Source organism: Suricata suricatta, chromosome 12 (assembly GCF_006229205.1).
Source record: "Suricata suricatta isolate VVHF042 chromosome 12, meerkat_22Aug2017_6uvM2_HiC, whole genome shotgun sequence".
NCBI classification, from domain to species: Eukaryota; Metazoa; Chordata; class Mammalia; order Carnivora; family Herpestidae; genus Suricata; species Suricata suricatta.
The window spans coordinates 1008202-1034316 of NC_043711.1; the positions used below are offsets into that span (position 1 = coordinate 1008202).

The 26115-nt window shown below is 66.0% G+C and overlaps 2 protein-coding genes and 2 long non-coding RNA genes across 5 annotated transcripts in view; 2 read left to right on the forward strand and 2 right to left on the reverse strand.

Annotated features, from left to right (window-relative positions):
• The window catches only part of ATP8B3 (ATPase phospholipid transporting 8B3), a 14843-nt gene extending 11095 nt beyond the window's left edge, over positions 1–3748 (reverse strand). Inside the window, exons 1-8 of the mRNA XM_029916369.1 lie at positions 3645–3748; positions 2975–3030; positions 2474–2565; positions 2062–2175; positions 957–1055; positions 715–776; positions 264–336; positions 106–176 (exon numbers count right to left, since the gene is read on the reverse strand). Coding sequence (XP_029772229.1) covers positions 106–176; positions 264–336; positions 715–776; positions 957–1055; positions 2062–2175; positions 2474–2565; positions 2975–3030; positions 3645–3733 — 656 coding nt within the window. The 5' untranslated portion in view covers positions 3734–3748. The remainder of the gene's footprint in view (positions 1–105; positions 177–263; positions 337–714; positions 777–956; positions 1056–2061; positions 2176–2473; positions 2566–2974; positions 3031–3644) is intronic.
• Positions 3749–4698: 950 nt separating this feature from the next.
• On the forward strand, positions 4699–7259 carry LOC115273132. Its single transcript, XR_003900706.1, has 3 exons — positions 4699–4788; positions 5125–5211; positions 6442–7259. It is a non-coding gene; the product is annotated as an uncharacterized LOC115273132 (long non-coding RNA).
• REXO1 (RNA exonuclease 1 homolog) lies at positions 6781–25924 on the reverse strand. Of its 2 annotated transcripts, XM_029916031.1 has the most exons (17): positions 24980–25924; positions 24096–24156; positions 14768–16464; positions 13695–13799; positions 12681–12894; positions 10698–10861; positions 10350–10481; positions 10128–10248; positions 9567–9680; positions 9304–9441; positions 9079–9192; positions 8922–8995; positions 8637–8747; positions 8305–8420; positions 8083–8221; positions 7787–7907; positions 6781–7695 (listed from the first exon to the last, which is right to left on the reverse strand). In XM_029916031.1, the coding sequence occupies exons 2-17, from the start codon at positions 24154–24156 to the stop codon at positions 7607–7609; spliced, it is 3510 nt and encodes a 1169-aa protein (XP_029771891.1). In that variant the 5' UTR covers positions 24980–25924; the 3' UTR covers positions 6781–7606. The 2 variants fall into 2 exon arrangements, with proteins under 2 accessions (XP_029771891.1, XP_029771890.1); XM_029916030.1 differs by lacking the exon at positions 24980–25924 and having other exon boundaries at positions 24096–24930.
• On the forward strand, positions 11318–17604 carry LOC115273131. Its single transcript, XR_003900705.1, has 2 exons — positions 11318–11628; positions 17281–17604. It is a non-coding gene; the product is annotated as an uncharacterized LOC115273131 (long non-coding RNA).
• Positions 25925–26115: the final 191 nt, after the last annotated feature.

Consider the following 26115-nt stretch of genomic DNA (forward strand, 5'->3'; position numbering starts at 1 on the left):
CTTGCATCTTGAGCCCCCCAGACCCCAGTCTTGCATCCTGAGCCCCCCAGACCCCAGTCTTGCATCCTGAGCCCCCCAGACCCCTAGCAACAGCCCACGGCTCACCCGTCGATGTCTGCCGTCTCCACGTAGCACAGACTGCTGGGCTCCGTGCTGGCCAGCAAGAGTAAGTCGGCCTGGGTGGGGGGCAACAGCGCTGCTCAGGGGGGCAGGAGGAAAGCAAGCAGTCGCCCCCCCCACCCCGCAGCCGGCCGCCTGCTCACCGGGACGATGCTGTCTCGGTGCAGACAGACCACGTCTCCCACACACAGGTTCTCCCACTTTTTCCACAGGAAGCTGCAGGGGTGCAGGTGGTAGCGGGAGCCAGGGGTGCAGGGAGAGCCCCCACTGGGAGAGCCGGGCTCTGGCCTGCAGGTCCCTGAGGTCCGGCCTTCCTGGCCCCCGGCCCCAGGTCCCAGGCCCTTTCAGCCCTTCCCTGCCCCCGCTTCAGCTGAACCGTCAGCCTCTGCCCCCATCGCAGGGCCGTCCCGGGCCCGGCAGTGCTGGCTGGGCCACCGCAGTCCGCCAGGGTGTCCAGGAACACAGAAGGTTCCGGGCACTCTGCGAGGTACTCCTCCCTGGCCTGGCCCCTGCCCCCGCCCCGGCAAGTCGTGCTGCGGGCCTCTGGCCCCAGGACGGGTCCCCCCTCCCGCACGCCCGGGCCCATGGCCTCACCTCTTCCCCACCAGGATCTGGCAAGGCCTGTTGTTGATGGTCCTGTCACTTCTGTGTCGCCCCTGGGCTAACAGGGGGCGAGTCAGAGGGACACATCCTCCCCAGGGCCACCCCCGGGGAAGCGCTGCAGGGCAGGAGGGCTGATCCGCACCCGCCCCTGCCAGGAGTCTCCCGAGCAGCACAGCCCCCCCCACAGCCCAGGCTCTGAGGCCCCATGTGCCCGGCACCCCAGCCACACTTACGATGTCGTCCAGCAGGCCTCGGGTGGCCCGGGTGACGAAGAGGCAGACGAGCGGGACAAAAAGGGTGAACCAGGGCAGCGTGGAGACCTCGGGGAAGCCCTGACATGGAGGGCGGGTCACGCCGGCCGCCCCCCCCTGCCCTGCCGCCGGCCTCGTGGCCTGGCATCCTGTGTCCCCCTGCTGCCCACCTCGGCCCAGGCCTAGACTCTCGCCCCCCCAGACCTTGGGACAGCCGCCCTCCTGTCCCTCTGGTCCCTCCCTGCCCGGAACTTCTCCCCACAAACTCCTCCTTTCCCTTCCATGCCCACCTCCCATGTCACCTCCTCCAGGAAGCCCTCTTAGCCTCAAGCTTGTTCCCTCCTCGAGGCCTTTAGTCTCACTCTTCCCCTCCCAGTAGCCCTGCTCTCTTCAGGTCTAAGCCCCACTATCACCTCCTCCAGGGACCTGCAGACTAGTCTGGGTGGGGAGTCCCTGTCCCCTCACTGGTCCCTACCACAGGTCACCCTGCCAGCCCCTGGAGCCCCTGAAAACAGGTGTCAGAGCCACTGCTGGGTCCCCAGTGCCTAGCACACAGTAGGTGCTCAATAAACATTTACTGGATCTTTACTCAGAAGAGAATGAGATGCTGGGTAAGGGTCGGGGTGCCCTGGAACCTGCCCGCCCACCCACTGAGAGAGGAGGGCGTCCAGGCCGACGCCTGCCCCACTGCCCTGCCCAGACCACCGGGCAGTGGGAAGGGCCCGTGGGTCCTGAGAACATGCATTTGACCCCTGGTTCCTCCTTGCCTCTGGGGTCGGCTCAGAGGGCTGGGGCCAAAAGCGGTGGCTGAAGCTGTCCACCCTGGGGGTGAGGGGCCATGCCCTCCTCTGACCTGAAGGAGTCACGCATGCACCTCCCATAACTCATCATGCATCGAGCCCTCCTGGGCTCCAGGACCTGGGCTGGGCCGTGGGGACCCAGCAATGAGCATGGCCTTGACCCACAAACCACACAGACAAATGCACAGTGAAACCGTGCCCTGGGTCTGCAGAGCTGTGGGGGCAAAGGGTGTTCAGGGAGGGCTCCCTGGAGGAGGCAGTGTGAGCAGGTGCTGACCCCTCCACACCTGGAGAACGATGATGAGAAGGAAGTAGAGGTTGGAGGCGCGGTGGAGCTGCTCATACAGGCTCAGGGGCAAGAAGGAGAAGGCATTGTACTTGGCGGTGTGGATGGCATTGCTCTGGAATGACAGCCGGCGAGGGGTTGCTGCCCCCGACCCCGCCCCCCCTCTGGCCACTGCCAGCCTTGACTGAGTCCCTCCTGGGCGCAAAGCTCCCTGGGAGCAGAGCCGTGAGCGCCCTGTTTCCCAAAACCAGGCGCACACAAGGGGCTTTAGGTGGAGCCCCGTGGACATGGGGCACTTTAAAGGTTTCATATTAATTTAACTCAAATAGGGGCGGGGCAAAGAGGGCGGGGGGCGGGACTCCAGCACCCAGCTGGCGGCGCTGCGGGAGGAGGGGGCGGAGCCTCGCGCCCACCTTGTACTTCCTCCTCCGCCACCACAGGAACGCCTTCTCCTTGAACTGGCTGTTGTAGTCTCGGCTGTTGGCTTTCACCTCCCAGGCGAATACTGAAGCCAGAGAGAGCGGGCCGTCGAGCAGGGCAGCAAACACAGGCTAACGACGCCCCAGAGGAGGACGGAGGGGCCCCGGGGGGCCCCAGCCCTGGGGACGCTCCGCTCCCGGCCAGGGAGCCGCTAAACAAACAGGACGGCCCGCGGCCCCTGCGCCAGTCCCTAGGCTAAGGTAAGAGGCTCTGGGAGACTCCTTCACACCCATTCCTCCCACAGAGCGGTAAACTGAGGCCCGGTAATGGGCTCCAAGGTGTCCCAGGATACCGGCTTTGAATCCCGAGTCCAGCATTCAGTCCGTGGACAAGGGTCTGTGAGGCAGCGCGAACCTCCCGCTGGGCCTCCTCGGCCCCCCCGCCTCAGCCACTGCACTGTGTGGCGCCCGCTCGCCTGGACCCAGGACATGCACCTGAGCCCGTCTCCTCGAGGTCCTCTTGGAAGGTGAGGCTGCTCATGCTGGCGGGGCTGCGGGGAGAGGGCCCACGGTCACACCCGCAGCCGGCCCTTGCCGGACGCCGCCATTTCTCTGCCCCATCCCGGGGCGCTGACGCTCCAGCCACCAGCTGTGTCCTGGGGCCGTCCTCAGGTCCCCAAACCTGCAAGCCCGGGTCGCCTCGCCTCCCCGCATGACAGCCCATCCCCTGGCCTCTGCTCCCTGCCAGCCTCCCCTGGCCTCTCCAGGGATGCCTGCACCCCACGTCCTCCCAGTCTTCCTGCCGCCCCTCCACCCGGCACACCCGGACCAGTGTTTGTTGACTGACTAAATGGGGCCCCGGGGTTTTACGTTAGATTTCACAGGGTGTGTCTGAGGGCCAAGCTACTCAGAGAGGTCTGCACATGGTCTCCAGGGAGCCGACCATGGTGGCGAGATGCAGGCAGACACCAGACCTTCCGTGGAGCCTGGAACCTTCCCACCGATCTAGCTCAGGCTTGACCCTTGCCCTTCCGGGCCAGGAACCGGCGTCTGCCCCGGGGAGCCACGGCAGCCCCCACACTCAGCAGCTCACCCCTCCCGGCACGCGGCCGGCTGTCGCGTCCATCCGGAAGGGGCCCCACGTGCCCGGTCAGTGCGTCCTTACCGTTCTGGGCTCAGCTCATACTTCTCAGACCGTCCGCGCTTCCTCAGGTGCCTCTTCTGGGCGCCCCCTCTACCGGGGGTGTCCCCCATCCCAGTCCTGCTCCCCCTTTCTCCTCTGCTTCTCTCCCTGTCTGGACTGCCTGCTGAACTCAGAACCGCTCAGGGCATAGACAGCTGGCATCTGAGTCAACGGTGTCCCCAGGCCCCCAGTGGGAGGACCTGGCTCTGAATCAGTTCTGCTGCTCCCAGGAGCCTGAGCGCGGCCAGTGCCCATTCACCAGATGAGGAAAAGTGAGGCTCAGGGTGAGCGAGGCTTAGCCAGTGGGACCCAGAGCCCCAGATAGGGTCGGAGGAAAGCTGAGGAGGACAGAATCCACCCCACGTTTATGTGGGGGGCAGGAAGACGCCCCGCACCCGTGCTGGCTTCCCGTTCCGTCGCACCCTCAGCTCACCAGAGGCCTCGAGCATCCCGCGGCGGCGGCGGCGGCCCAGACGCCGAGGGCTCCCTGGACGGGAGATCCGGGTCCACAGGACCCCGGGCGCTCCGGCACCCCTACTGGACTCCGCTCTGCGCGAACCTCCAGGGACGCCCCGCCGCGGCCAACGCGACCTCACGCCCTCAGACCGAGCGGAGTCCGAGAGGGTGCGCGGGCACCTGAGGACGCACGGCAGCGGGAGCGCCGCCGCTCACCCGCGCGGGCCGGGGCGGGTGGTCCTCGGGCGGCCTCGGACTGGTCGCAGCTGTTAGCCGGGTGCCAACCGGCCTGAAACGGGCGGCGCGGGCGCGGGGCGGGGGCGGGGCCAGGGCCGGGCCGGGCCGGGGACGAAGGCGGGGCTTTGCGGAGCGGGAGTAGTAGGGCCGGACGGGTCATGGAGGCAGGGTCGCGGGCGGAAGGCGGGGCCTTGCAGAGCTGGGCGGGGAGAAGAGCGTGCCCGGGGAGGGTCTGGGCGCGGGGACGCCTTACTGTGGGCGGGCCCGAGGAGGACCTGGGCGCAGGATCTTGAAATGCTGGGCGGGCCCGAGAGGGCTGGGGGTGGGGCCCTTCTCACGCTGGGCGGGGCTGGGGCGAGGTCTCACTAAGTTGCGGGGCTCGCGGGACCGGGAGCTGGGCTGGCGGCGTCTTGCTGAGAGCTCCCAATTGGAGGTGGGACATTGGGCGGGGTTTCACGGGGCGGAACCAAGACCGAAGTCAAGGTGGGACGCGGTGGGACGGGGTGGGACGGAGACTTACGGAGAGGACCGGAGTGGTGGGGCCCCGGCAGAGGAGGCTTGGCGGAGGCGGGGGGGCCTCTGGAATTGTGCCAGCCGCCGGGAGGGGGCAGGCCTAGATCGAGGGTTGGGTCTTTGCAAGCAGCTGAGGGGTGTCAGTGTCAAGATCTGGACAGGCTGGGGCTGGGAGGACCAGTGGGCGGGACCTTGCCCCGCAGGGCAGGATAGAGGGCCTCTATAGGGCCAGGATACTAATCGGCCCGTATTTTAGGGGAAGAACCTCGTAACGGAGACCCGCAATGGAATGGATTGACCCTGGCAGAGGTTGGATGAGGCCAGAGCGGGTCTAGGGACACAGGTAATCACAAGTCTGAGGTGCGTCCTGGGTTTTCACTCACTCATCCGGCACCTGTTAATGAGCACCTTCTAAGCTCAGGTGCAGCGTTGGGTGCTTGGCTGGGGGAGGCAAAAGGAGGCCATTAGAAGTGCACAAGCTCCTGGCCAGGTGTGAACCCACCCAGTGGCGACAGACCTTCCTGAAGGTGACAGGGATGGGAGACAGCCATGAGGCTGGGCGGGAGCTTGAGCCAGGGCAGGAGTGTGTGTGGGAGGGACCGCTGAAGCCAGGGTCCTCTGGAGTGGGGGCTCAGCGGGAGGGGCAAACTTGAGTGGACACAAGAGACTGACCGCTTTCACATTTTTACTCTTAGAAACCCTCTCGGAAGTGTGGAAATTAGGAAGATAGTTGGTTCTGGGCACTTTCACACAGTCTCCACCCTCCCCCCTGCCCTGTGCTGGACTCCATGCCCAGCCAGCCTCCCCTCTCTGCCTGGCACTGGACCCCTAAATAGCATCACCTATGAGCAAATACTGGGTGATGAGGGATGGGGTGGTGAGGACAGCACACAGGAGGACAGCCCCTCCCCCTCCCCACTCCCTTTTCTTAGGAAGCCTGGTCCGCACCCCTTCCTTGGCCTCGAGGAGGGGGTGAGGGGTGGGCCTGACTGGTAAGCCTCTTACTCACTCGTTCCCTGAACACCCAGCCAGTATCCAGCGACAGAGAAACAGCTAGGGGCCCCCACTCCCTCCCTGCAGCCTTTCGAGCATCTTGCCCAGCTGAGAGCATGCAACCCCCTCCGGGCGTCCCCGGGCGCTCGTTGCACTCTGGGGAAGGGACAGACACCACGCAGAAACAGCAATGGCCCTGTGCCATTTAGTTAGGAAATTACTTGTTTACAGAAGAGGCGGGAGAAAATCTAATGGTCAGAACAGCCTCAGAGGGACACAACAGTGGCCGGCCCGACTCAGTCACCACTCCCCAGTGAGGGCCCCTTGGGACCTGGAGGGGACCCAGTCCTTGGCAGCGCTGGCCCAGGGCACCCCGCCGGGGGTAGAGGCTGCTGTGTCCCCTGCATGGGACCCTACAAGGGACAGTAGCAGGGGCCATCCTCGTCTGAGATCCCTCCTTCCAGCACGTCTGCGTTCCCCGCCTGCCCCTCCATGGGCTTATTTCTGGCTTCACTTTACATCTTAAAGGGACTCAAGGTGGAGACCTTGACCCCGACAGCCCTGGCCCTTCCATCCCCAGGAGACACAGGTCCCAGAGGCTGAGCCCGTCACTGAGTCCTGCGCACACAAGCATGTTCTGGGAGCAGCCGGCCGGCACATGGCGGGCGGGCGGCCACCCTCCCCAGACACACACGGCTCTCCGGGGCCCACAGGCTAGCAAGGCAGCCCGCCAGGCCAGCTTCACGCACAGGACTGGGTCACCCCCTCCACCACCACAGTGCCCTCCGGAGGCCAGAAGCATGAGGCGCCTTCGGACCACAGGAGATGGGTTTTGGGAGATGAACAAGGTTCTATTTCCGATTTAGGGGCAGACCAGGGCCATGGGGGCATCAAGACCACCACCAGACGCCACGAGATCTAAAATCCATACAAACATTTATTCTGTTCCTGCCTCGGGTCTGGGGACCAGGGATCAGGGCCCTAGGGGGACTGCAGGCCTTCACAGACAGCCCCGGGGGGGAAAGCAGGGCTCCAGCAGGAAGACAGGGTCCAGAGGCTGGTGGGCCCTGGAGGGGTCCCAAAGGCGAGACCCTGGAGGGTGGCAGGGGGGCTGGCTCGGTTCCCAGATGTCGCGGAGTCCCGGTAGGTTTGGGGAGGCCAGTTTCCACCAGCTCAGCCTGGGCCAGGCTGGACTCTCCATCCTGGTGGCTGCCAAGGTGCCGGGCCCGGCCCCCCGACTTCTCCCCCCCGCTCCCCTGCCCCCAACAGGGAAGGCAGCACCAGGGTCCTGCTTCTCTGGGTGGGGAAAGACAACTGTGCGAGTTGCCAGATTTAAATTACAAATAATAAAAATAACAATACAAAATAAAAAAGACAAGCCCTGTCTCAAACGCACCCGTGAGAAGCCTGCCCGGCAGGAGGAGAAGGGCAGGGGTGGGAGGCCGGGCGGCCCGGGACTCCGCAGGGCCCTCTGGGCGCCGGGTGGGTCTGTCGCGGTCCCGTCCGGGAGTGAGCAGCAGTCTCCGGGGAACAAGGGGGGGAGGCGGGGGCGGCGCCAGGGGCCGGGTTGGGGGTCAGGGCTCCAGGTGGCCTCAGCACGGGGCTCTCGTGCCGCCGGCTCGTCCCGCTCTGCTTCCATGTCTTGGCGACGTGGACAGGGTTAGCTCTCGAGATTTATTGCACTGTCGGAAGAGGCCTGGGGTAGAGCCCGGGCCGGGGCTGTGGGGAGGGCGGGCGGGCGGCGGTCACCGCTTGGTCTTGGCGTCTTCTCGGATCTTCCAGATCACCAGGTGCATGCAGGCGCTGGCGTCCTCGCTGGAGCTGTGCCCGTCCACTGCCGAGCGGACAGAGGCAGTCAGGGTGGGTGCCGCCAGGCCCAGCAGCACCCCCCGCCCCGCCTGGCGCCCCAGCCCCCCGCCGCGCACCGTTGTCCTGGATGATCTGTCTGAGGTAGTCGGCCATGAGGTTCCGCAGGGAGCGCTTGTAGGGGAGGCCCAGGCGGTGCGGGAAGAGCACAGACGTGTCCACCACGGTGCTGTGAATGACCTGCGGGCAGGCGGCCGGGCAGAGACTGCAGCCTCCAGGGCCCCGGAGAGCCGGGGGAGGAAGGCGGCCGGCGCTCAGAGTCCCCGCCCCCCGCCCCCACAGGGGGCACCGGGCCCAGGACAACAGGCCACCCTCCCAGGGCCCCTGGCGAGCTGCGCCCGGGGGCGGGCAGTACCTTCAAGGCCAGGAGGTCGCTCTCCAGGCTGTGCCCGATGAGGACGGTGTCGGCGCTGAACATGCTCAGGAGGACGGCCTGCACGTCGCGGAGCGAGATGCTCGTGTCCACGAGGTCAGCCTCAGTGACCCCCGAAAACCTGGTTTGGGCAGAGCGGGGTGTGAGGGCGGCCAGGGAGGCATGAGGGGCGCCCTCCCGCGGGCCCGGGGCACCCGGCCCCACCTGGTGTTGTAGTCCACGACCTCGTTGTCCGGCCTGACGAAGGTGTCGTACACCACCTGCGCGTCCGCGTCCACCACCGTGACGCGCGTCAGCTCCAGGCCGCGCGTGGTGTAGGACTGCGGGGCCGGGGGGGCTCCTGACTGTGCGGCCCCCCCAGGGCCCCGGGCCCGCCTCCCAGCAGTCAGGGCTGCGTCCCCCTGAGCGGCCGGCAAAGCCACGAGGAAGGCCGCGACCCCTACTGTTTGAGGCGCTTCCCCCCGTCTGCCGGCTACCCTGAGGCCCCCCCCCCCCCCCAGCCCAGAGCCGTGGGCGGAGCGGCGGGGCCGACTCACCATCTCGCAGTCCAGGGCGTAAATGCCGGGGTGGGCATCTTCTGCGAGCTCTTTATCAAAAGTTTTCACAAAGCCTTCGAGGTTTTCCTTCCTGCCATCCTGCACGTGTTGCTGAGGGCGGAGGGGTGAGGGCGGGTGAGGACAGCAGGCTTGAGGGGCCAGGCTGGTGCCGGGCGCTCTCCAGGGGACGCCCCCCTCTTCGCAAGGCCACCACTGGAGTCAGGGGCGGACGGACCACGGGACAGAAATGGGGGGCCGGGGGCCGGCCGGGCCCAGGAGACCCACCTTGGCGACCTGACAGCCGGTGGAGCCGATGGCGGCGGAGCAGCACGTGTACTGGGTCTCCCAGCCGCCGGCCACTGGAAGGGAAGCGGCCGGGGTCAGGGTCAGGCGGCCCCCGCCTCGGGCGCAGGGCACCGCTGTGCTGGGGGGCGGGGCTCACCTCGGTTCCGGCGGAGCCGCCCCCAGTGGTAGTGACACTCCTCTGCGCGCACGCAGCGGCCGGACGGGGACACGAGGTACTCGGCGCCACAGCGGCAGCAGATTCGGCAGGCGGCTGGTGGGGGCCGGGCATCAGGTCCTGCCACTCCCTGTCCCCACGTGGCCCTCCCAGAGCCACCCTCTCCCTGCCCCTCCTGCCGCGCAGGTGGTGCCGAAGGCCACTCACAGTCCTTGGGCTTCTTGTCCTCGGCTGTGAAGAGCACGGCGCCCCCCGGCCGCTCGGGGTGCGGGAAGGGGTAGCCGTGCTCCTTGAGCTGCTCCTCCGTGAGCAGGTACTCCTTGAGGCGGCCGTACAGCGCAGCCCCTGTGGACAGCGGGCACAGGCGGTCAGCCCCCCGGGGAGGCGGGGACGGCCGTGGGGGGTGGCGGGAGCACGGCCGCAGTGGCCACTGCTGAGCCCCGCTGGCCCGGTGGGACGGGCAGGCTCACCTTTCAGGTCCTCCACCCGGGGGCTGCTCGGGCGGCTGAGCGAGAAGCTAGTTTTAGTGGCCAACTTGCCCCCCAGCACCATCTCGTGGGACACGACCCTCCTACTGCCGGTTTCTGGAAGGGGAAGGGTAAACGACACTCAGTCTTCTTCGTCCCTCCCCAGACTGCCCTGGACCCTGGCCTGACCTCCGGGGACCTCAACTCTTTTGGGACCGGCTGCGGGTGGCCTGGGGGCCAGGACGCGAGGAGGTGAGTGGCGTGATGAGCCTTCGAGAGACAGTCCGGCCGTTAGCTGGTGGCCGGCAGCCCAGTGACCGGCTCGCGAAGGAGCGCGGTGAGCGGCGAGGCGAGGCCGCCCAACCGCAGGGGCCCAAGCCGTCTTCGACAGGGGCTGACAGGCAGGGCCCGCGCGCCCCAGCCTTTTGTCCCCGACCCCCACACCCTGGGAGCGGCAGAGGGCTGGCCGGCTGGGGAGCAGCCCTGGGATGCTGGGGGGCGGGGGGGGGGGGACGACCCAGATCTTGTAGGTGTGACACCCTGGCCATCCACCTCCCGACTCACTGAGGCCCGGCGTGGGGCTGGGAGCCAGGCCCCGGAGCTTCTTGAGGGTGTTCACGGCGACATTCAGATAGATGTTCTTGCTGGGGCTCCGGTCGTAGGCCACTTTCTCCTCGTTCAGCGCCTGAGGACACACACTGCTCAGCCCCGTGGCCTTGTGCTCCCGGCCCCTCGGCCTACGATCTGGCCACCCTGCCCGCCCCCCGCCCCTCCCACGTCAGGCACCTTCTCTATGGCTTCCTGACTTGAAGAGCAGAACTTGAGGCACTCCTCAATGAACAAGTTGAGATACCGCTGGCGGATGACAGTGGGGACTTTGCCCCCAAACTCTTTGGGGATAATGGGCTTCTTTAAACTCTAGAGAAGACACGACCATCAGAGACTGTATACGCCCCTCTGGGCCCCTGATGTAGTCTCAGAGCCCATGGGACACCGCACACAGGGTGGGAGAGACTCGGCTTCAGGGACTCAGCTTGTCCCTAAAGCCCCAGTGCTGACCAGAGGGGAAACTGAGGCAGGCGGGGGGCAGGGTGGGGGGAGGGCGCAGGCGTACAGGGCGAGGGGGGCACTCGCCTGTAAAGACGGGCTGTGGGCAACACGCTTGGGGGTGACGGTGGTGGTCGTCTTGGACGCCATGCCCGACAACGTGCGCGCCTTCAGGGGTTGGCTGCCCGGCTCGGGGCCATTGGGAGGCTGGCTGCTGCTGGCGGCGAGGGTCCTCCTGGCACCTGTGGGGGCTGGCGGGGTGCAGGGGGCATGAGAGCGGGCGGAGAGCACGCCCATGACCGAGCTGCAGAGCACCGAGCAGCCGCGGTCGCTCAGCGTCAGCAGGACAAGCATCTGGGAGCACAGGGGGAGGGGCCGGGCGGCGGGGCGCGGGCTGCGGAATGACATCAGGCTCTATCTGCTTTCGGCCAAGTCCATCGAGGAGGGGGACACACGAGTGGGGCTTTGGAGGCCGGCTCAGGCAACGTGGCCACAGGGGCGGCTGGACGGGTGGCAGGGCGCGTGGGCAGCCTCGGCCACATGTCCCGGCCCCGACTCCGAGGCATTGACGCAGGAGGGAGAAAAGGCCCTGGCTCCTGGGCTGAGGACCGGAGGGTGCGGTGCCCCCAGCCCCCGTCATTGTGACCAGCCTGTGTGTTCTGCCTCTCCCCTTGATGAGGTCACAAACCAGTCTCCCGCCTCCAGGCTGTTTTCCAAGGGCTCCAGGGAGGCGCCGCAGAAAGAGGTGCGGGTGGGCGCACGCTCGTGCCGGGGGCTTCTGAGCAGCCCCACCCCCCGGCTCGGCCCTGACAGAAGAACCGGAGCAGAGGAGAGGCTGGGGCCCTGGCCGTGGCCCACCCCACACCAGGGCCGGCCTCTGTGGAGTGGGCGGAAAACGTGGACTCTTTGGGAGTGGAAAGATGGCTCCACGTTCTCGGCGCCAGGACCGTGCAGCGCCCGGGGCGCGAGGGGAAAGGGAAGCCAGCAGGAGGCATCGGACGGGCCTCCTGAGCTTCAGGTGAGCCCCTGCATGTCAGGAAGGTCGCCACCGTGTCTAAGGGTACCGGGCCACCCCAAGTGTGTCTGGTAACGACCCGTGCAAGCCAGGGGAGACGGCCCAGGTGACCCAGTCACGTGCAGGTGTGGGTTTACGAGAGTCAGCGCCCCAGGGTCCTCTCCTGTCACTGCAGTTAATCCCTACTGATGACCAGTCAGCGCGTCTCGCCCTCCAGTTCTAACACAGGAGCTCCGGGACAGCTTATCCTAGCGCGGGGCAAAGCCCGGGAGGGCTGCCTCGGACCACCTTGTGCGGCCCGCCGCTCAGGCCCTGGGGACTCCAGGGGATACCTGAACTAGCGGCAAGGAAACCCCCCGCCCCCCTAAAGCTGTCAGGTGGCAGGGGGCGTGTGCAACCCAAGAGAAGCCGAGTCAGCACCTGAACAGGCCCTCCGGGTGGCCCAGTGGCCAGGGCCCCTCACACCTGCCCAGATACAGATCCCCGAGTGCCCCACCGCCTGCCCACGGAGGTCTGACCCGACTCTCAAGACAAGGCCAAGTAGGGACAGTGCCCTCAAGGCAGGAGAAGGCAGTCCAGCCCCAGGGGCCTCCAGGGCAGCCCCGCTGACTGCAGCCCCGCAGACCACCCTGGGCCGGCCCCTGCTCCTGGCATCACGGTCCAGAGCCCGGTGCCCACACCCAGGAGCCTGGGGGAGGCAAGGACAAGACCAGGCAAGCGGGGACAGAGTGGGAGTCACAGGAGATTCCAGGTCAGGGCCTCAGGGAGGAGGCAGGAAGCCAGAGCGATAGACTCTCTGGGCCCGTCAGACAGATACGGGGCGGGAGGAAGGCCCCCGCCCTCCACCCCAAAGCCAGGGAAGGCCCGGCGCTGCTGGGCACATCAGGCCTGCGTCAGCCTCCTGCTAGCAGCAGGGGAGACCTTTAGCCCCACTTTACAGACCAGCACCCCGAGGCCCAGGCTGGGCCCTGTTTGAGCTCACCGTCGCCGGCAGGAGTGGAGCCTGGCCTTGGGCTCCTCTCAACACCTCCCAGCCCCTGTGCCCCGGGACTTACCTGCAGCCAGGCGGGGGTTGGGGACATGGGCAATCCTCCTCTTCTCTCCCGGGGCGGAGATGTGGACGGAGGACGCTGGCTTCTCGGCTGGCTGCTGGGCAGCCTGGAGCCAGGCGGCCGAGTCCCGCTGGGCCTGCTGGGCCCGCTGGTAGCACACCTCCTGGGCGGTGGGAGGCCGGGCAGGCAGTGCCGGGCCTCTCCTGCCCGGCTCCGCCTGGGTGATGATAAATTCCCGGGGGGATCTGTATTCTGGGAGCACCCAGAGCAGGTTGCACAGGGCAAACGGCTGATGGTAAGGCCACGGACAGGAAGGCAGGGGCTCTGGGGCCAGAACCAGGCTCACTGCCCCAGTGCCCTCCTCCGAGCATTCAGATACCCTGGCAGGAACCAACCAGCTCCATGTGCTGGCCCCCACACTCATGCTGCCTCGCTGTCCCAGGGCACCTCGGCTGCCCTGCTCTCTTGGCTTCTAGCCTCGGAATGCCTAGACCCTGCCCTTGGCCCTGATATAGGCCAGCAGCTGTGGGTGGGACTCATCAGGCCCCTGATTGGATTGGCACGCTAATCCAATCCCACTTGACTCAGTTTTCTATGGCCTTCAACTCCGCCTGGGGAAGGGTCTGGTGATGGAATCTACCAGAGCTCCCAGGTGCTTGGTGGAGAGCCCAGTCCTCTGCCCCAGCCTTCCGGATGCCACCAACAACTGTTCCTTTCTTGGGGTGGGATCCAGGGCTCAGCAAGGTCGGGCCCCTAGTCCAAGATCTCACAGCACAGCTCCCAGCCCGCAGCGGGCCCCGTCTTCCCTCTCCCCTCCCCACTCCGTGCCCCGCGCCCCCCACACCGAACCAGAGACTGGAGGTGGGCTCCAAGCAGCTCTCTGCCACGATCCGGGGGTGCCAGGTGCGTGTCTGCCAGAGGACCCCGTCAGAAGGGAACATGGGGGTCTTGTCTGTGCAGACAGAGCCTTTCTCTCCCCTAGCAGCCCCCACTCACGACCCAGCAGTGGACCCCTACCTCCTTGCCTTGCTTGGAGAGATGAGAAATTCTCCTCTTCTGCCCGGGGAACAGAGTGGTGAGGCCCGAGCGCCCCTGGTCTTCCCCCTGCTCTTCCTTGGGAGGCTGAGACACACATTCACCGCTCGAGGAGGCCCCTCCCACAGACCTCACCACCCACACCACGCTCCTCTCCCTGCCCCGCCCCGCCCCACCGGCACAGACGGGACACAGAGTGTGAGGTGGGAAAGCCAAGCACACTCAAGGGAGGGGCTGCCAGGTCTAGAAACAGGAAGTGGGGCCCTCATGTCCAACCGGGAGGCGCTCTCCGCCCGCTCCCAGATGGGGAAGCAGGCCCCCTGGCCAAGGACCCCCAGTGTCAGCCAGTCCTGCACACGTCTCCTGCAGAGGCACCCAGCCCCCGAGTGTGACGCAGGCCTTGGCCAAGGGGTCTCAGGCCCAGACCACTGCCTCCTGCCCCCCTCCCACACCAGCTCATCCGGGGCAGCTCAGAACTGTGGGAACAGGGGCGGGGGTAGGGATCTGAGCGGCAAAGGTCTGTGAGCAGCGCACTAAAGGAGCAAGCAGCCGGCCGGGATCTCATTCTCATGAGCCTCACGGAAGCCGCAGGTTTCTGAGCAGTGTAGCCCCTCAGGCTTTGTGCAAAGCAAGCGCCCTCTGGTGGCTGATGTAGGCGCACTGGACAACTGACCCAGAAAGGCCGGAGGAGTTGGGGCGGGGTTGGAGTGGGGTGAGAGCAGAGGGAGGGGAGAGGAAGGGGGAGGGAAGGTGGGAAAAGAGGAGGGGAAGGAAGAGGGGGAGAAAAGGGAGGGAAGGGGGTGAGGAAGAGAGGAAAGTGGAGAGAGGGGGGCAGGTGGAGGGAAGATAAGGGGGGGAAGGAGGTAGGTAGAGAAAAAGGGGAGAAAGGAGAGGAAGGCTGGGGGGAGGGGAAGGGAGAGGTGGAAAGGAGGGGGGAGAGAGATGGGGGAGGGGCGGGAGAGGGGCTGCCCCCCACAACCCTGCCCGGTCCCCGCCGGGGTGCCGGACTAGGTGCCGGGGCTCCTGGAGACGGAGGCAGAGGGCGCGCCCCTCACCTGCCGGGCCCGCCGGCCCCTGTCCTCGGTCTTCACGCTTGTGGACTCGTTGAAGATGCGCAGACACTCCTCCATGGGGTCGGAGTCGAAGTCGACCTCCTTCTCCAGGGCTGCGTAGTCCACCTCGCCACCGGCCCCGGAGGCAGAGGACGAGGACGAGGGGGAGGCGGGGGCAGGACAGGGGGGCTGCGGGGCTTTGAGGCGCTTGCGTGGCCCCTGAGCAAGGGAGCAGCCCACGCTTTGGTCCGAGTCCGAATCCGAGTCGGAGCTGGAGCTGAGGCAGGGCAGGGCGGGGGGCGCCGCAGGCCCTGGGCCGGGGCCCTCATCCTCACTCTCGTCCCCGAAGAGGTCAGCGTGGCTCAGGGCCCGCTTCTGCAGCTTGGGGGCGTCCCGGGAGGCACCCTCGTCCAGCGAGCGGGCCTTCCGCTCCACCAGCTTCCCCGACGGGGTCTTCCCGCCTGTCCTGCTTGGCAGCTGGTGGAAGCCCCTGCGGTCGGGCCGGCTGTTCCCTGAGCTGGCCACCGGGGTGGCCGAAGATGGCTTCTTCTTGGTCCCTTCGGGCTGCCTGGCCCCGTGCCGGGGGCTGCTGGCCTGCGGGCCCCGCTGGTCCGCACGGGGTTTCCCAGCCGGCCGGCCCTGCTCTCCGTCTTTACCCTGATCCTTCCTCCGGGCGCTGTCCTTGCGTCCAGGGGCGGCCGGGGCCCCGCTTCTCTTCTTCTTGGCTCTCCCCTCCTTAGGGCCGCTGGGGTCCTGCGAGGCCCTGGACGGGGAGCTGGGCTTGGCCACCGGCTCCCTGCCGAGACCCTTGGGGGGCGGCCCAAGGTCCTCCACGTCACACTGCACGGCCATCTCCTTGGTCTCTCTCAGGCCACCCTCCTCCGTCTCTTGGCCCTCCCTGGAGGCTGGCTTTCCTGGGGCCTTGCTCTCGGCGGCTGCCTGGGCTGGCGGGGGGCTCGCGGTGGCAGGCCTGGAGCCCGGGGTGGCGGTGGCGTCGTCGTCAGAGTCTGAGAACCTGGCGTCGCAGCTGGCAAAGGGGTCACAGGGCTTCTTGAGGGCGGGCGTGTAGGGCTCGCTGCCCCGGGAGCCCCGGGGCCTCTTGGGGGCCCTGTCATCCTTGGAGCTGGCCCTGCTGAGCAGCCGAGCAGAGAAGTTGGACAGAGGGTCATACTCCAGGTCTGTGGACGGCCTGGAGTCGTCCACCACGTACTTGCCGCTGGGCACGGGGCGGCCGCACCGCCGGGGCTGGCTCACCGCCTTGGGCACATACTCCAAGGCGCCGCCGGCACCTCCGCCGCGGCCCTGAGCCCGATCCAACGCAGCCGGGGAGTACTTGCCGCCCACCTCGGCGGCGGCGGCCAGAGGAGTGGGCTGGTACCCGGCATCGGGGCTTAGCAGGGGATGGCCACCGGGGCTGTAGTCGAAGGACAGCGGGAAGGCGTCCTCGTCCAGGCCGGCAGCGGGGCCTCGGGGCGCCACGACCGGGGCCTCGGCAGAGCCGTGCTCGCGGGCCGTCTCCAGGAGCTCCTGGTACCGCCGCTGCTCCAGCTCCACCTCCGAGCGCACGGCCTCGATGGCCTGGTTGACCAGCTCCAGCTCCAGGATGTCCGAGCGCGGCCCCTGCCCTCCGCCCAGGGCGCCATTCTCCCTCTGCACGGGGGGCTTGGGCAGCTCGGGGTTGTACGGATCGTAGCCAAGCCCTGAAACAAGCGGGAGGGATGTCGGTGAGCAGGCCCCCCGAGGCAGCAGCCACACAGGTCAGCGTCAGGCCACAGCCACGCCCAGGACTTCACCCCCAGGCCTGCGGGGAGGAGCGGAGAAGCAGTGAGAAGCAGAACCGGCTGGGGGCCGGACCGGCAGGCCCGATGAGGAGGCAGAACTGGGCCCCTGCAGGCACGGCCACTTGGTCCGTAGACCTGCCGGCATGGGGTGAGGGGCTGGTGACCTTACACAGACTGGACACGGAGCTCCGGGGGCTGGGGCGAGACCGGGATTGCCACGCACCCGGCCCACGCCAAAGCCCCAGCGCGCTGCGTCCCAGGGACGGAGTGCCGGCCAGGCAGGGCGTGGACACAGCCCCCGGTGGGGCAGGAGTGCGCAGAGCTCCCCTGGGTCGGGGCCACCCAAGAGGTACCACCTTTAGGGCTCTGTCCCACAAACTCTGCTCCCTACAGTTAAGTCCCCGGGGCCGTGCATGTCCCCTGAGAGCAGAGAGCTGCTGGGGCCCCGTCAGGGAGCACAGAGCTCACGAAGGACACCCACGCGCTCGTGAGGGGAGAGGAGAGGCAGAATGTTCTCTGCAATGGTGCGTAAAAGAAAATCACGTTTACATTCAAATCAAGTTCTGAGAGGCCAGGTAGGGTGGAGAGCGAGCCCTGAACCCACCGCCCTGAGATCAGGAGTCGGACGCCCCGCCAACGGAGCCACCCAGGGCGCCCACCTTCCGTCCTTTGATCATTTCTATCCGTCTGAACAGTCATGCCCCCCACCGCCCCCACCCCCGTTCCGGGTTGCAGGGGGACAGCTGACCGGGCCGCACAGCAGCTGCCCACGTCACCACACTCCCCGCCGCAGACTCGCCCTCGGACCGAGGCACGGATTGCTCCGTGACGCGTCAGTGAACACAGCCCTGCGGTTCGGAGAAATGGATCACACGCCAGATCCAAGTACGCAGCGCTCAGGATCCCAGAACTGACAGTTTGTTAGAAATCCTCTCTAAAATGAAAAACCGACTTAAACCTGGCTTAACTAAAAACTTTTCACATCACTAAGTTGTTCACCTGAAAATAACGTAATAGGGTGTATCAACTGTACTCCAATAAAAAAAGTCTTATCAGAGAGAACTCTGTACCATCAACGAAGAAAGCCTCAACAGACCCAATGCCCTGGGGTTGGCCGAGCCACACACCCACCCCCCCAGCCTCAGGAAGGAGCCAGGCCGGCCCGCCCCGATGCAGCTCTGACCTGGCCGCACGAGGAAGCGGGTGCTGACTCAGCGGCCTCAGGAGACTGTGGACAGAGAGCTGTGGGGCTGCCTGCCTGCCTTTGGGGCAGAGGAGGCTCCGCCAGGGACAGGGCCGCCTGGGGCCCAAGGGAGGGAAGGGATTGCTGCGAGTCGTTCAGCCTGTAACTTGGAACCACGTCCTAAATTGTATTCAGAAAAAAGGAAACGTTCAGTGAGGCTCCAGATGCAGACGGCGGCGAGGCCAGAGCTGGTGCTGGGGGGCAGCCGTTTCATGGCCCCCACCTCACTGCTGAGAACTAGGGGGCACAGGGTGGGGCGGCTGGAGGCAGGGCGCATGGCTACCCCTGGCTCCCTCCCAGCCCGCATGACCCGCAACCAGTCCAAAGGCACCCATGGGAGACCTGGCCCCAGGGCCCAAGTGAACAGGGAGGAGACAGCGCCACCCCTCCCCCATTAGTCCTGGCTGCCAGGAGAGCACAGACGCCCAGACCAGCCACGGGTGGGGGCAATTTCAGAGCATCTGCACCGAGAGCTGGAGGGGCTGGACTAGCGGTTCTCACAGGGGCCTTCAGCCTGGCCCCCCCACCCCCACCCCCACCCTCCCTCCTTCTTCTGAGAGTCCTACCCCTGGCGGGGGGGGGGGGGCGGGGGGGAAGTCAGGGTCCCCCTAGTGGAGTGCCCCTCCCCCAGGGGCTGATCAAGGAGGCGTGGACCAGGGCGTTCCCTACACCTCACCAGGGACAAGGGCTACAAACTGGAGGCAGGCCAGCCAGGGGTCCCTCAGCCCCGGGTTTCAAAGGAATGAGGCTAGTTTACATGATAGGAAGGCTTCTCCTCCAGAGAGGGAGAGAGGCCTCACAAAGGGCCTGAGGCCACCTCATTAGCGTGGGACCGGAGGCAGGCAGAGAGCAAGGAGGGAGGTGGTCTCGTTTTCCACCTTGGAGTCTGCACCAGCATGCCATCCTAAGGACAGTCACGCCAGCTCCCTCTACCCTCTCTAGGCTCCAAGCAGCCTGGCCTCTCAACTGGGACGGGGCAAGTGCACCTGGGGTCCCAGCATCGCAGACTCTGAAGGGGGTGCAGCCCCTGGCTGGGCCCAGGCCAAGCACCCAGCCCCTTGATACGAGCCTGGCCAACACCAGCGTTTTCAGCGGCAGCTGGAGGCTGCCTCCCCAACCCCGAAGCAAAAGCACTGCCCTCAGGGGGCTGAAGAAGGTCAAGGCCAAGAGCCTACCCCGTGGGGCCTCAGGCTCCCCACTGGTCCTGTCTCTGTCAGCACACTGAGAGCTTCAGTCCAGAAGTGAGTGTGGCTGCCAGGAGCTCTTAAAACCTGTGGCTTAGAAGTAAGCGTAGGGCGGGGGGGGGGGGGGGGGGGGGGGGGGGGGGGGGGGGGGGGGGGGGGGCGCCGCCTGGGGGACTCAGGTCAGATCTCAACGTTCATGGGTTCCAGCCCCGCGTCGGGCTCTGTGCTGACGGCTAGCTCAGAGCCTGGAGCCTGCTTCCGGTCCTGAGTCTCCTTCTCTCTCTGCCCCTCCCCTCTCATGCTCTGTCTTTCTGTCTCTCTATCGAAAATAAATAAAACAACAAAAAAAAACACTCTAAAAAAAAAAAAGAAGTGAACGTGCAGAGCCCAGAGCTCAGCGCCCGCTGTGCCCCAGCCAAGGCCACCCGAGGCTTCCTGGAGGGGAGCGCAGAAGCTCCCGGCTCCTGGTCCCTGCCCTGCCCTGCTCCAGAGGGCTGGGCCCCTGGCGGAACCTGTGGGGACTGGAGAAGCTCCCCAAGAAAATGCTGTGCAGCTGCAAGGGGTCCTGGGGGCCCTGCCCACCGGCGGGAGCACCTCAGAAGGCTCTGGGTAGGCGGCACCTTGCAAGGTCGGCCCAGCGGGCACCATGGGAGGCACCTTCTAACGACCAGGGAGTCTGTCTGGATGGACGCGTTCCTCTGGGGGTTTGCCCCTGGTAAAGCTTGCATTTGATAAATAAGATTAATTGGGCTGGTCTTTGAAAAGGGAAAAGTCACCAAATGCCTCTTCCCACACCCACCCCCAGCCCCGGGAGGCCTCGTCAGGGTCTTCCCCTGAAGTGCCGGAGCCAGCTCTGTGCTCCCCAGGGACACAAGCCCACGGACCTGCCCTGCTGAGGACGGGGCTGCTGTTCCTCGGCTCTCTGACCGCCAGCTTCGAGGACGGGCTTCCAGCGCGGTGGACACCATCTCCACAAGGAAAGGCCAGACCCCCACTTTCCAGGACTGTGGGTCACCGAGGGCAAGAGCCCATAGGGAGCTGGGGCAAGGGTTGCCGTGGAGACCACAAGGGGCCGAAAGAGCAACGGGACAGGCCAGCCACCCCCAACTGCTCCGATCCTTCCCCCCCCCCCAAACACCCCCATCCTGGCGGCAGTCTCTATGCCTGGGGGCCTTCCCACCCACACCCCACTCTCCCTGGGCGGGGCAGGAGCCGGAAACCCAGGGAGAAATGCCTGGCCACTCACTCCAGCGCAGAGGGCAGCGGCCCGCGGCACCCAGACACGCAGGAAGGGAGCCGTGACAGCTCCGGAGTGCGCGCGGGGGTCGCCCGGGCTGTGCCTGGGGAGCAGCACCCGGGACCCCCCGCCACCTGGGGCTGCCGCCCCTCACTGCTCTGCCGTCACGCAGCCTCCCTAGCTCTAAGGCCCCCAGGCCAGGAGCAGGCTCGAGGCCAGGGCCCCAGGCGGACCCTGGAACACCAGGCAGACCCTGGAACACCAGGCACTCAGGGCATCACAGGTCACACAGCTGCTGGGCTGCGCCCCGCCCCCCAGGCCTGACCCTGGGAGGACCAGGGCGGCAGTGCCCACGCAGAGCCGCGGAGTCTACATAGTACAGGGCTCAATTATGCCGCAAACCACAGGGCGGCACAAAGAACGGGACAGAAACATGGAGAGAACCCAGAAATCCCTGAAGAGCACAAAAGTGCAGCAGGACAGCAGCACCGCGAAGGACCAGGCCGCGGTGCCGACAACAGGCTTCCGGGGGTGGGGGGGGCAGCTGACCGTGGCCCCGTCTCTTCCTCCACAAGACAGGCTCCGGGGAGGTCCTGGGGGGCCTCGGCACGCAGAACACTGTCCTCTGAGTGTGCCGGGGCCGGAGGGGGGGCGGGGGGAGAAAGACCACAGCAGCCACGGCCATTCCTGGAACACGGGGCCACCGCATGGGAGGAGCCGGCTGTGTCCCCTGAGCGCCCGCACGTCGAGGCCACACCAGGAAGGTGCTGGCGGGCAGCGATGAGGGCAGGTTTCCCTCACCCCCCATGTGGGCCAGTCCCCTCCCCACCTTCGTATTTGGACAGCTTCCTCCCCAGAGCCTGATGGACTGTCTCAGCGACTCTTCCAGGCAGCCCTCCGAGGCCATTCCTGCAGAACTCAGCTGCCCGGGCAGGCCTGTGCTCTCCCCTGGGAACCCAGCACAATGCTGGGACATGGGCACGTGAGGATGGGGGCCCCAAGCTTTTGGGCCCGTCGCCCGGAAACAGCACCTACATTCCTGCTCTTTGAGGGCCCTCTGGGACACTAGGCTGGAGAAGGGGACACAGGTCTCCTAGGACAAACAACCATGATGTGTGACTGTCGACTAGGACGCATAGGGACAAGCTTCTCCAGGACATGCCTGGAGTGCACGCGGCCCCCATGCTTCCCCGCCATGCCCGCCCTGTCCCCTGCACGCAGGGGCCCGTGCTGGAGAAGGAAGGCAGAGTCAGTGCGACAACACTGACCCCTGCTGGAGCCGCTGGGGGCAGCAGCAATGCTGGCAAGCAGCCTCCCCCCATCCCCACAGGCCCCCCAGACCACCGGATAGAAGAGTCCAGGCCTCCCACGGCACCGTCTCCAGCCCCAATCCTGGATTACTATGCCCCCACCCCCCACCCCTGCTGCCAGCCACCAGGCAAACTTCCACAACCTGCAACCCCAGTACCAACTGCTCTCCCTCCCGGCCCCCGGCCCCTCTCTCTACTGCGGCACACCAATCCTTTGCTTCCATGGCGCCCCATCCCGGTCCACAGGTAGGTGCTGAATTCGGATCCATCCGGAAGAGCTCTTGGAGGGTCGGGGGCAGCTCCTGAGTTTACAGAAGACACCAAGACCCAGGTACTCCTGCGTGTGCGCGCACATGTCCAGGCCAAGCCCCCGCCCCCAGTCAGCCTTCCACCCCTCTCTTCCAGCAAACTAAAGTGACAAGCGGGTCCCCCAGAAGTGCTCTGGCTTTGCGCCACCTGCCATCCCCACGGCCGGGGGCGCCACGTGGCCACTTCCGGAAAATGTAGTGCCCGGCGGCCGCCAGGCCAGGGGCCCTCACACAAACCAAGGCACAGGCACTTGGAGGGCACAAGCCAACGGCAGAGACTGGCGGACGCCCATCGCGGAGGAGCAGAGCAGCGGCCTGGAGACGCCTCCCTGACCCCCCGCAGGCCGCCCGGATGGCTCCTGGCTCCGACAAGCCCCGCGCCTCCTACCCACTGACCGTTTCCTTCCTCATGTCCCACTGCGTGTCGCGCACATCAGGCCGACCAGCTTGCCCGTGGCGCGCACGCACGCCCCCCCGGCAGTCCCAAGGATGATTCTGCACAGATGACCTACCCTGCGGTGGGGGGGGACCTTCCTGCAGTGCTGTCCACCCGTGTCACAGGAGGGACGGCTGCGGCCTAGGCGGTACCGCTGACCAGCCGGAGGCCAGGCCACCTCCTGCCCGATGGGCTCTCCGCACAAAAGAGAGAGAAGGGAGAGCAAAGCCAAGAACGCCCTCATTGGGGGCTGCACTCCGCCCGCGTAGAGCCCACACCTCTTCCTAGAAGCCCCTGGAGCGCTCCCGGCAGCCCCGCCCCAGGCCCAGGGGCTCCCGGGCTGACCCCGCAGACCCCACCCCATGTCCTCTGGGGGCAGGTCACAGGGCCAGAAGCAGCTCTATGTGGGGTTTTTAAGGCTCCTCGTGCAAAAAGCTGGGGACTCGGTCCCAGGATGGCCTCTCGCCTGCTGGGGCTGTGGAGTCTGAGGAAACCAGACCTGACGAGCCTCGTGCGGCCGGGCCCCGGCCCCGGGGAAGCCCCTCGGGGGGAGCAGGCAAGGTGGGAGGCGCAGCCCTGCCTCGATTTCCACAACTTGTTCCTTCAGATTTCTTGGGGTCGTCCAATGTTTTTAATGTTTTATTTATTTTTGAGACAGAGACAGCGCGAGCAGAGGAGGGGCAGAGAGAGAAGGAGACACAGAATCCAAAGCAGCTCCAGGCTCCGAGCTGTCAGCACAGAGCCCGACACAAACGTGAGATCATGACCTGAGCTGAAGCCGGACGCTCAGCTGACTGAGCCGCCCAGGGGCCCCTCGTCCATAACCCCAAGTCCTGAAAAGAGGTGCTTTGGACAGAAGCAGCATGTGACCTTCACCAGCTGGGACTCCGTCCCCGAAAAGGCAGGCGCCGCCTGGTGCCCAGAAAACCCCGAGGTCTCTCCCCTAACCCGGTCCGCACAGAAAACCGGCAACAGGACAACAAAAGCAGCAGCAACGGCGCCGAGGGCTTCTCCTCCCGGAGCCCTGCATCCCTGGGGGCTGCGGCGGCTGGGGAGGGCCAGGAGGCGACAGCGAAAAACAAAGTGCAGTGGCTGCAGTGAGAACACGCCTGGGGACGCCTGTTGTCACTGCAACTGGGGCAGGGGCGTCAGGACCGGGGTGCTCAGCACACTCCCCACGGCAGCCTGGGCCCCCCCCCCAGGACGGGCTCTCCTATTCTTTCAGGATGCCCGGTTCAAGCCCAAGGCCCCCCAGCCGCACACAGGAGCTTGCCTCAGGGCAGAGAAACAGCCACACTTCTGGGGGGGGGGGGCCACAGCCCCCGAGACACCGCGGTGCCCCGCCCACAGAGGGAGCAGCGCCTCCGGGGGGAGGGGCGGGGCCTGCAGGCTCACGAAGAGACAGAACTCACCCCCCAGTGGGGAGCGCTCTCTCTGGCTCCAGCCCCCTCCTCCGCAGGCTCAGACCTTCCCTAGGCAAGAGGCGCTCGCTCTTGGGGCCCCAGACTATACAGGGCCTTCAAGGGCCTGACATGATGCCCAGGAGGCAGAGGGGCTGGGCCGCCCCAAGAGCTGCCACTGCCATCCCTCCACGGCCACAACTGCTCCTGCCTTCCAGGCTGTCCTCAGGCTTCGTGCTCAGGTGTCACAATTCTGTCTATCCCAGGTCTCGCTGTGACCTGCCAGCCGCAGGGCAGAGCGCAAGGCTGACACACGGTGGGTCCCCAGACATGTGCGGGACGCGCAGGTGCTGGTCAGCAGAAACTGGAGGAAGGGGCTGCGTGGGGGCAAGGGTCTGACTGCCCAGACTCAACCCCACAACCCCCACTTACCGGCCACGCGTATGCAGGAGAGTGGCTTCCCATCTCTATCTCTGGGCCTCAGTTTCCTCATCTGTAAAATGGGGACAATCATCCCTACCATTGAGAGGCAGAGGCAGAGACCCTGTCCGAGCGTGTGCTGCCCAAACCGGGCAATACCACACCCCAGTTTGGAGGTGGGGATCCTGAAGGCCACAATGGGAGGAACGGGGCTGGAGCGGAAGGGCTGGAAGGAACAAGATCCCCGCGCAGGCCCCGCACAGGCCTCGGCCTCTGCCAAAAGTCTCAGGCAGCCACTGGCTCCAGACTGGAGGTGCTGGGCCTCACAGGGACCCCCACGGCCCACCTGCAGGCTGCTCCCACCAAGCACCTTAGCAACGTTGCTGCTTCAAAATGAGTCCAAGCAAAGCCGGCCCAGCCCACCCTTGCAAGCGTACCTCCCCCTGCACCTCTGGGCCCTGCAGCCTCTCCCAGCCCACAGGAAACTGGGCTCCTCAAATTCTGGAGCAGGGGGAGGCTGGAAGGGAGCGAAAGGACTAGGCACACACTCTCCCTTGGCCTCCTCGGAGGGCAGCGACCCAGAAACATGCCACAGAGAACGAAATGGAGGGTCAGAGTGGCTCCAGAGCAAGAAAGAGGCTGAGCTGGGTCCGTGCCCGCCCCTCGGCAGGACAGGCGGGAGAGGCAGCGATACCAGAAAGCAGGCCTGCCTTCCTCCTCCCTCTCCTGCAAGAGCAAAATGCAGACCTAACCGCGGAAAGGGGTGGACCGCTGCAGTTTTCCCCACAGCAAGTGGGGCACACAGGACTACATCACCAAACAGGCCCCCGAAAATGACCCTTTGGGAAACTCATTGGCCGTTTATGAGGTAGACAGAAATCTGAAAAATGACTTACCACAGGAGGAACACACGAGGATAGAAATCAACACCCCACAACGGGAGGCTGGAAGGCAACGTGCAGACTTGGGGCCAAGTCAGAAGGTCAGTGGCATAAGGGAGGGGACCTGCTCTCTCTGTACTCACCGGGAGGGACCCAAAACCCGGGGGGCTCTTTGCAAAGCACTGCCTAGGACACCAGGAGGTAAGCAGAGGAAGCCAAGAAACCGCTTCAAGGCGTGAGCTGGGTGCGGCCCCCACAGCCCCCCACTAGAGACGGGAGTACTGACGACCTGATGCTAAGGAGGCACGGGGCGCCTGACTTTCCTCCGCAACAGCAGGCTCCTGGCGGCCGTGCCCGGGGCTCGCGCGGCTCTGAACCGTGTGGAGCTGGCATCTGGCTGGCCGCAACGGTCAGCTGCAGGTGCCAGGGGCTACGCAAGCTCATGGGGGAAATCAGAAAATTGTACTATTCTTTTCTTGGCAAAGCGGGAAAACAGCCTGTTATTTAATCCCAGCCGGCTCACTCCTCTTTTGAAGAAGCGAAACGAAAATCATTTTTCCTGGGGAAAGACAGAGAGGGTATTTGAAATCGAGGCCGAACGAGGGGTCCCGGTCTGCAGTCCTGAAGGGCAGAGATCACCAGCGGGAGCCGAGTTTCCCTCGGAAGGAATGACACCACTTAATCCTCCCTCCAAGCCTCTCCCTATGAGGTCCTTCCTTCCCCCGTTCTTAGTTCTTAAAATCTCGGCTGAAATCCCACACCTCCTACAAAAAGCCCTCCCAGCTTTCACCAAAATCTGCCGTGCCAATGACAGTCACCGTGAGAATGCGACGTGAGCCCGCTAACATTCTCAGCCCAACCAAAAGAAGGCAATTTCCGGGGAGCCTACCCCCCTCCGGTCCCGGTCCCTCAGCTTTGCCCTACTCCCCTTCCAGCCGCGTCTGACACAGGGCTCGACACGCAGTAGGCGGTCCTAGACCCTCTCCCGACTCCGCTACTGGAGGCGGCAGCGGCCGCCACAGGAGGCGCGGAGGAGGAACGCAACGCGGCCACAAGCAAGAGCGCCAGCAGCACCTGGCGCCACGGGCGCGGCGGGGACGGCGCAGCCCCCGAGGGGCCCCGGCGCGCGTGAAGTCGGGGGCGATCTGGGC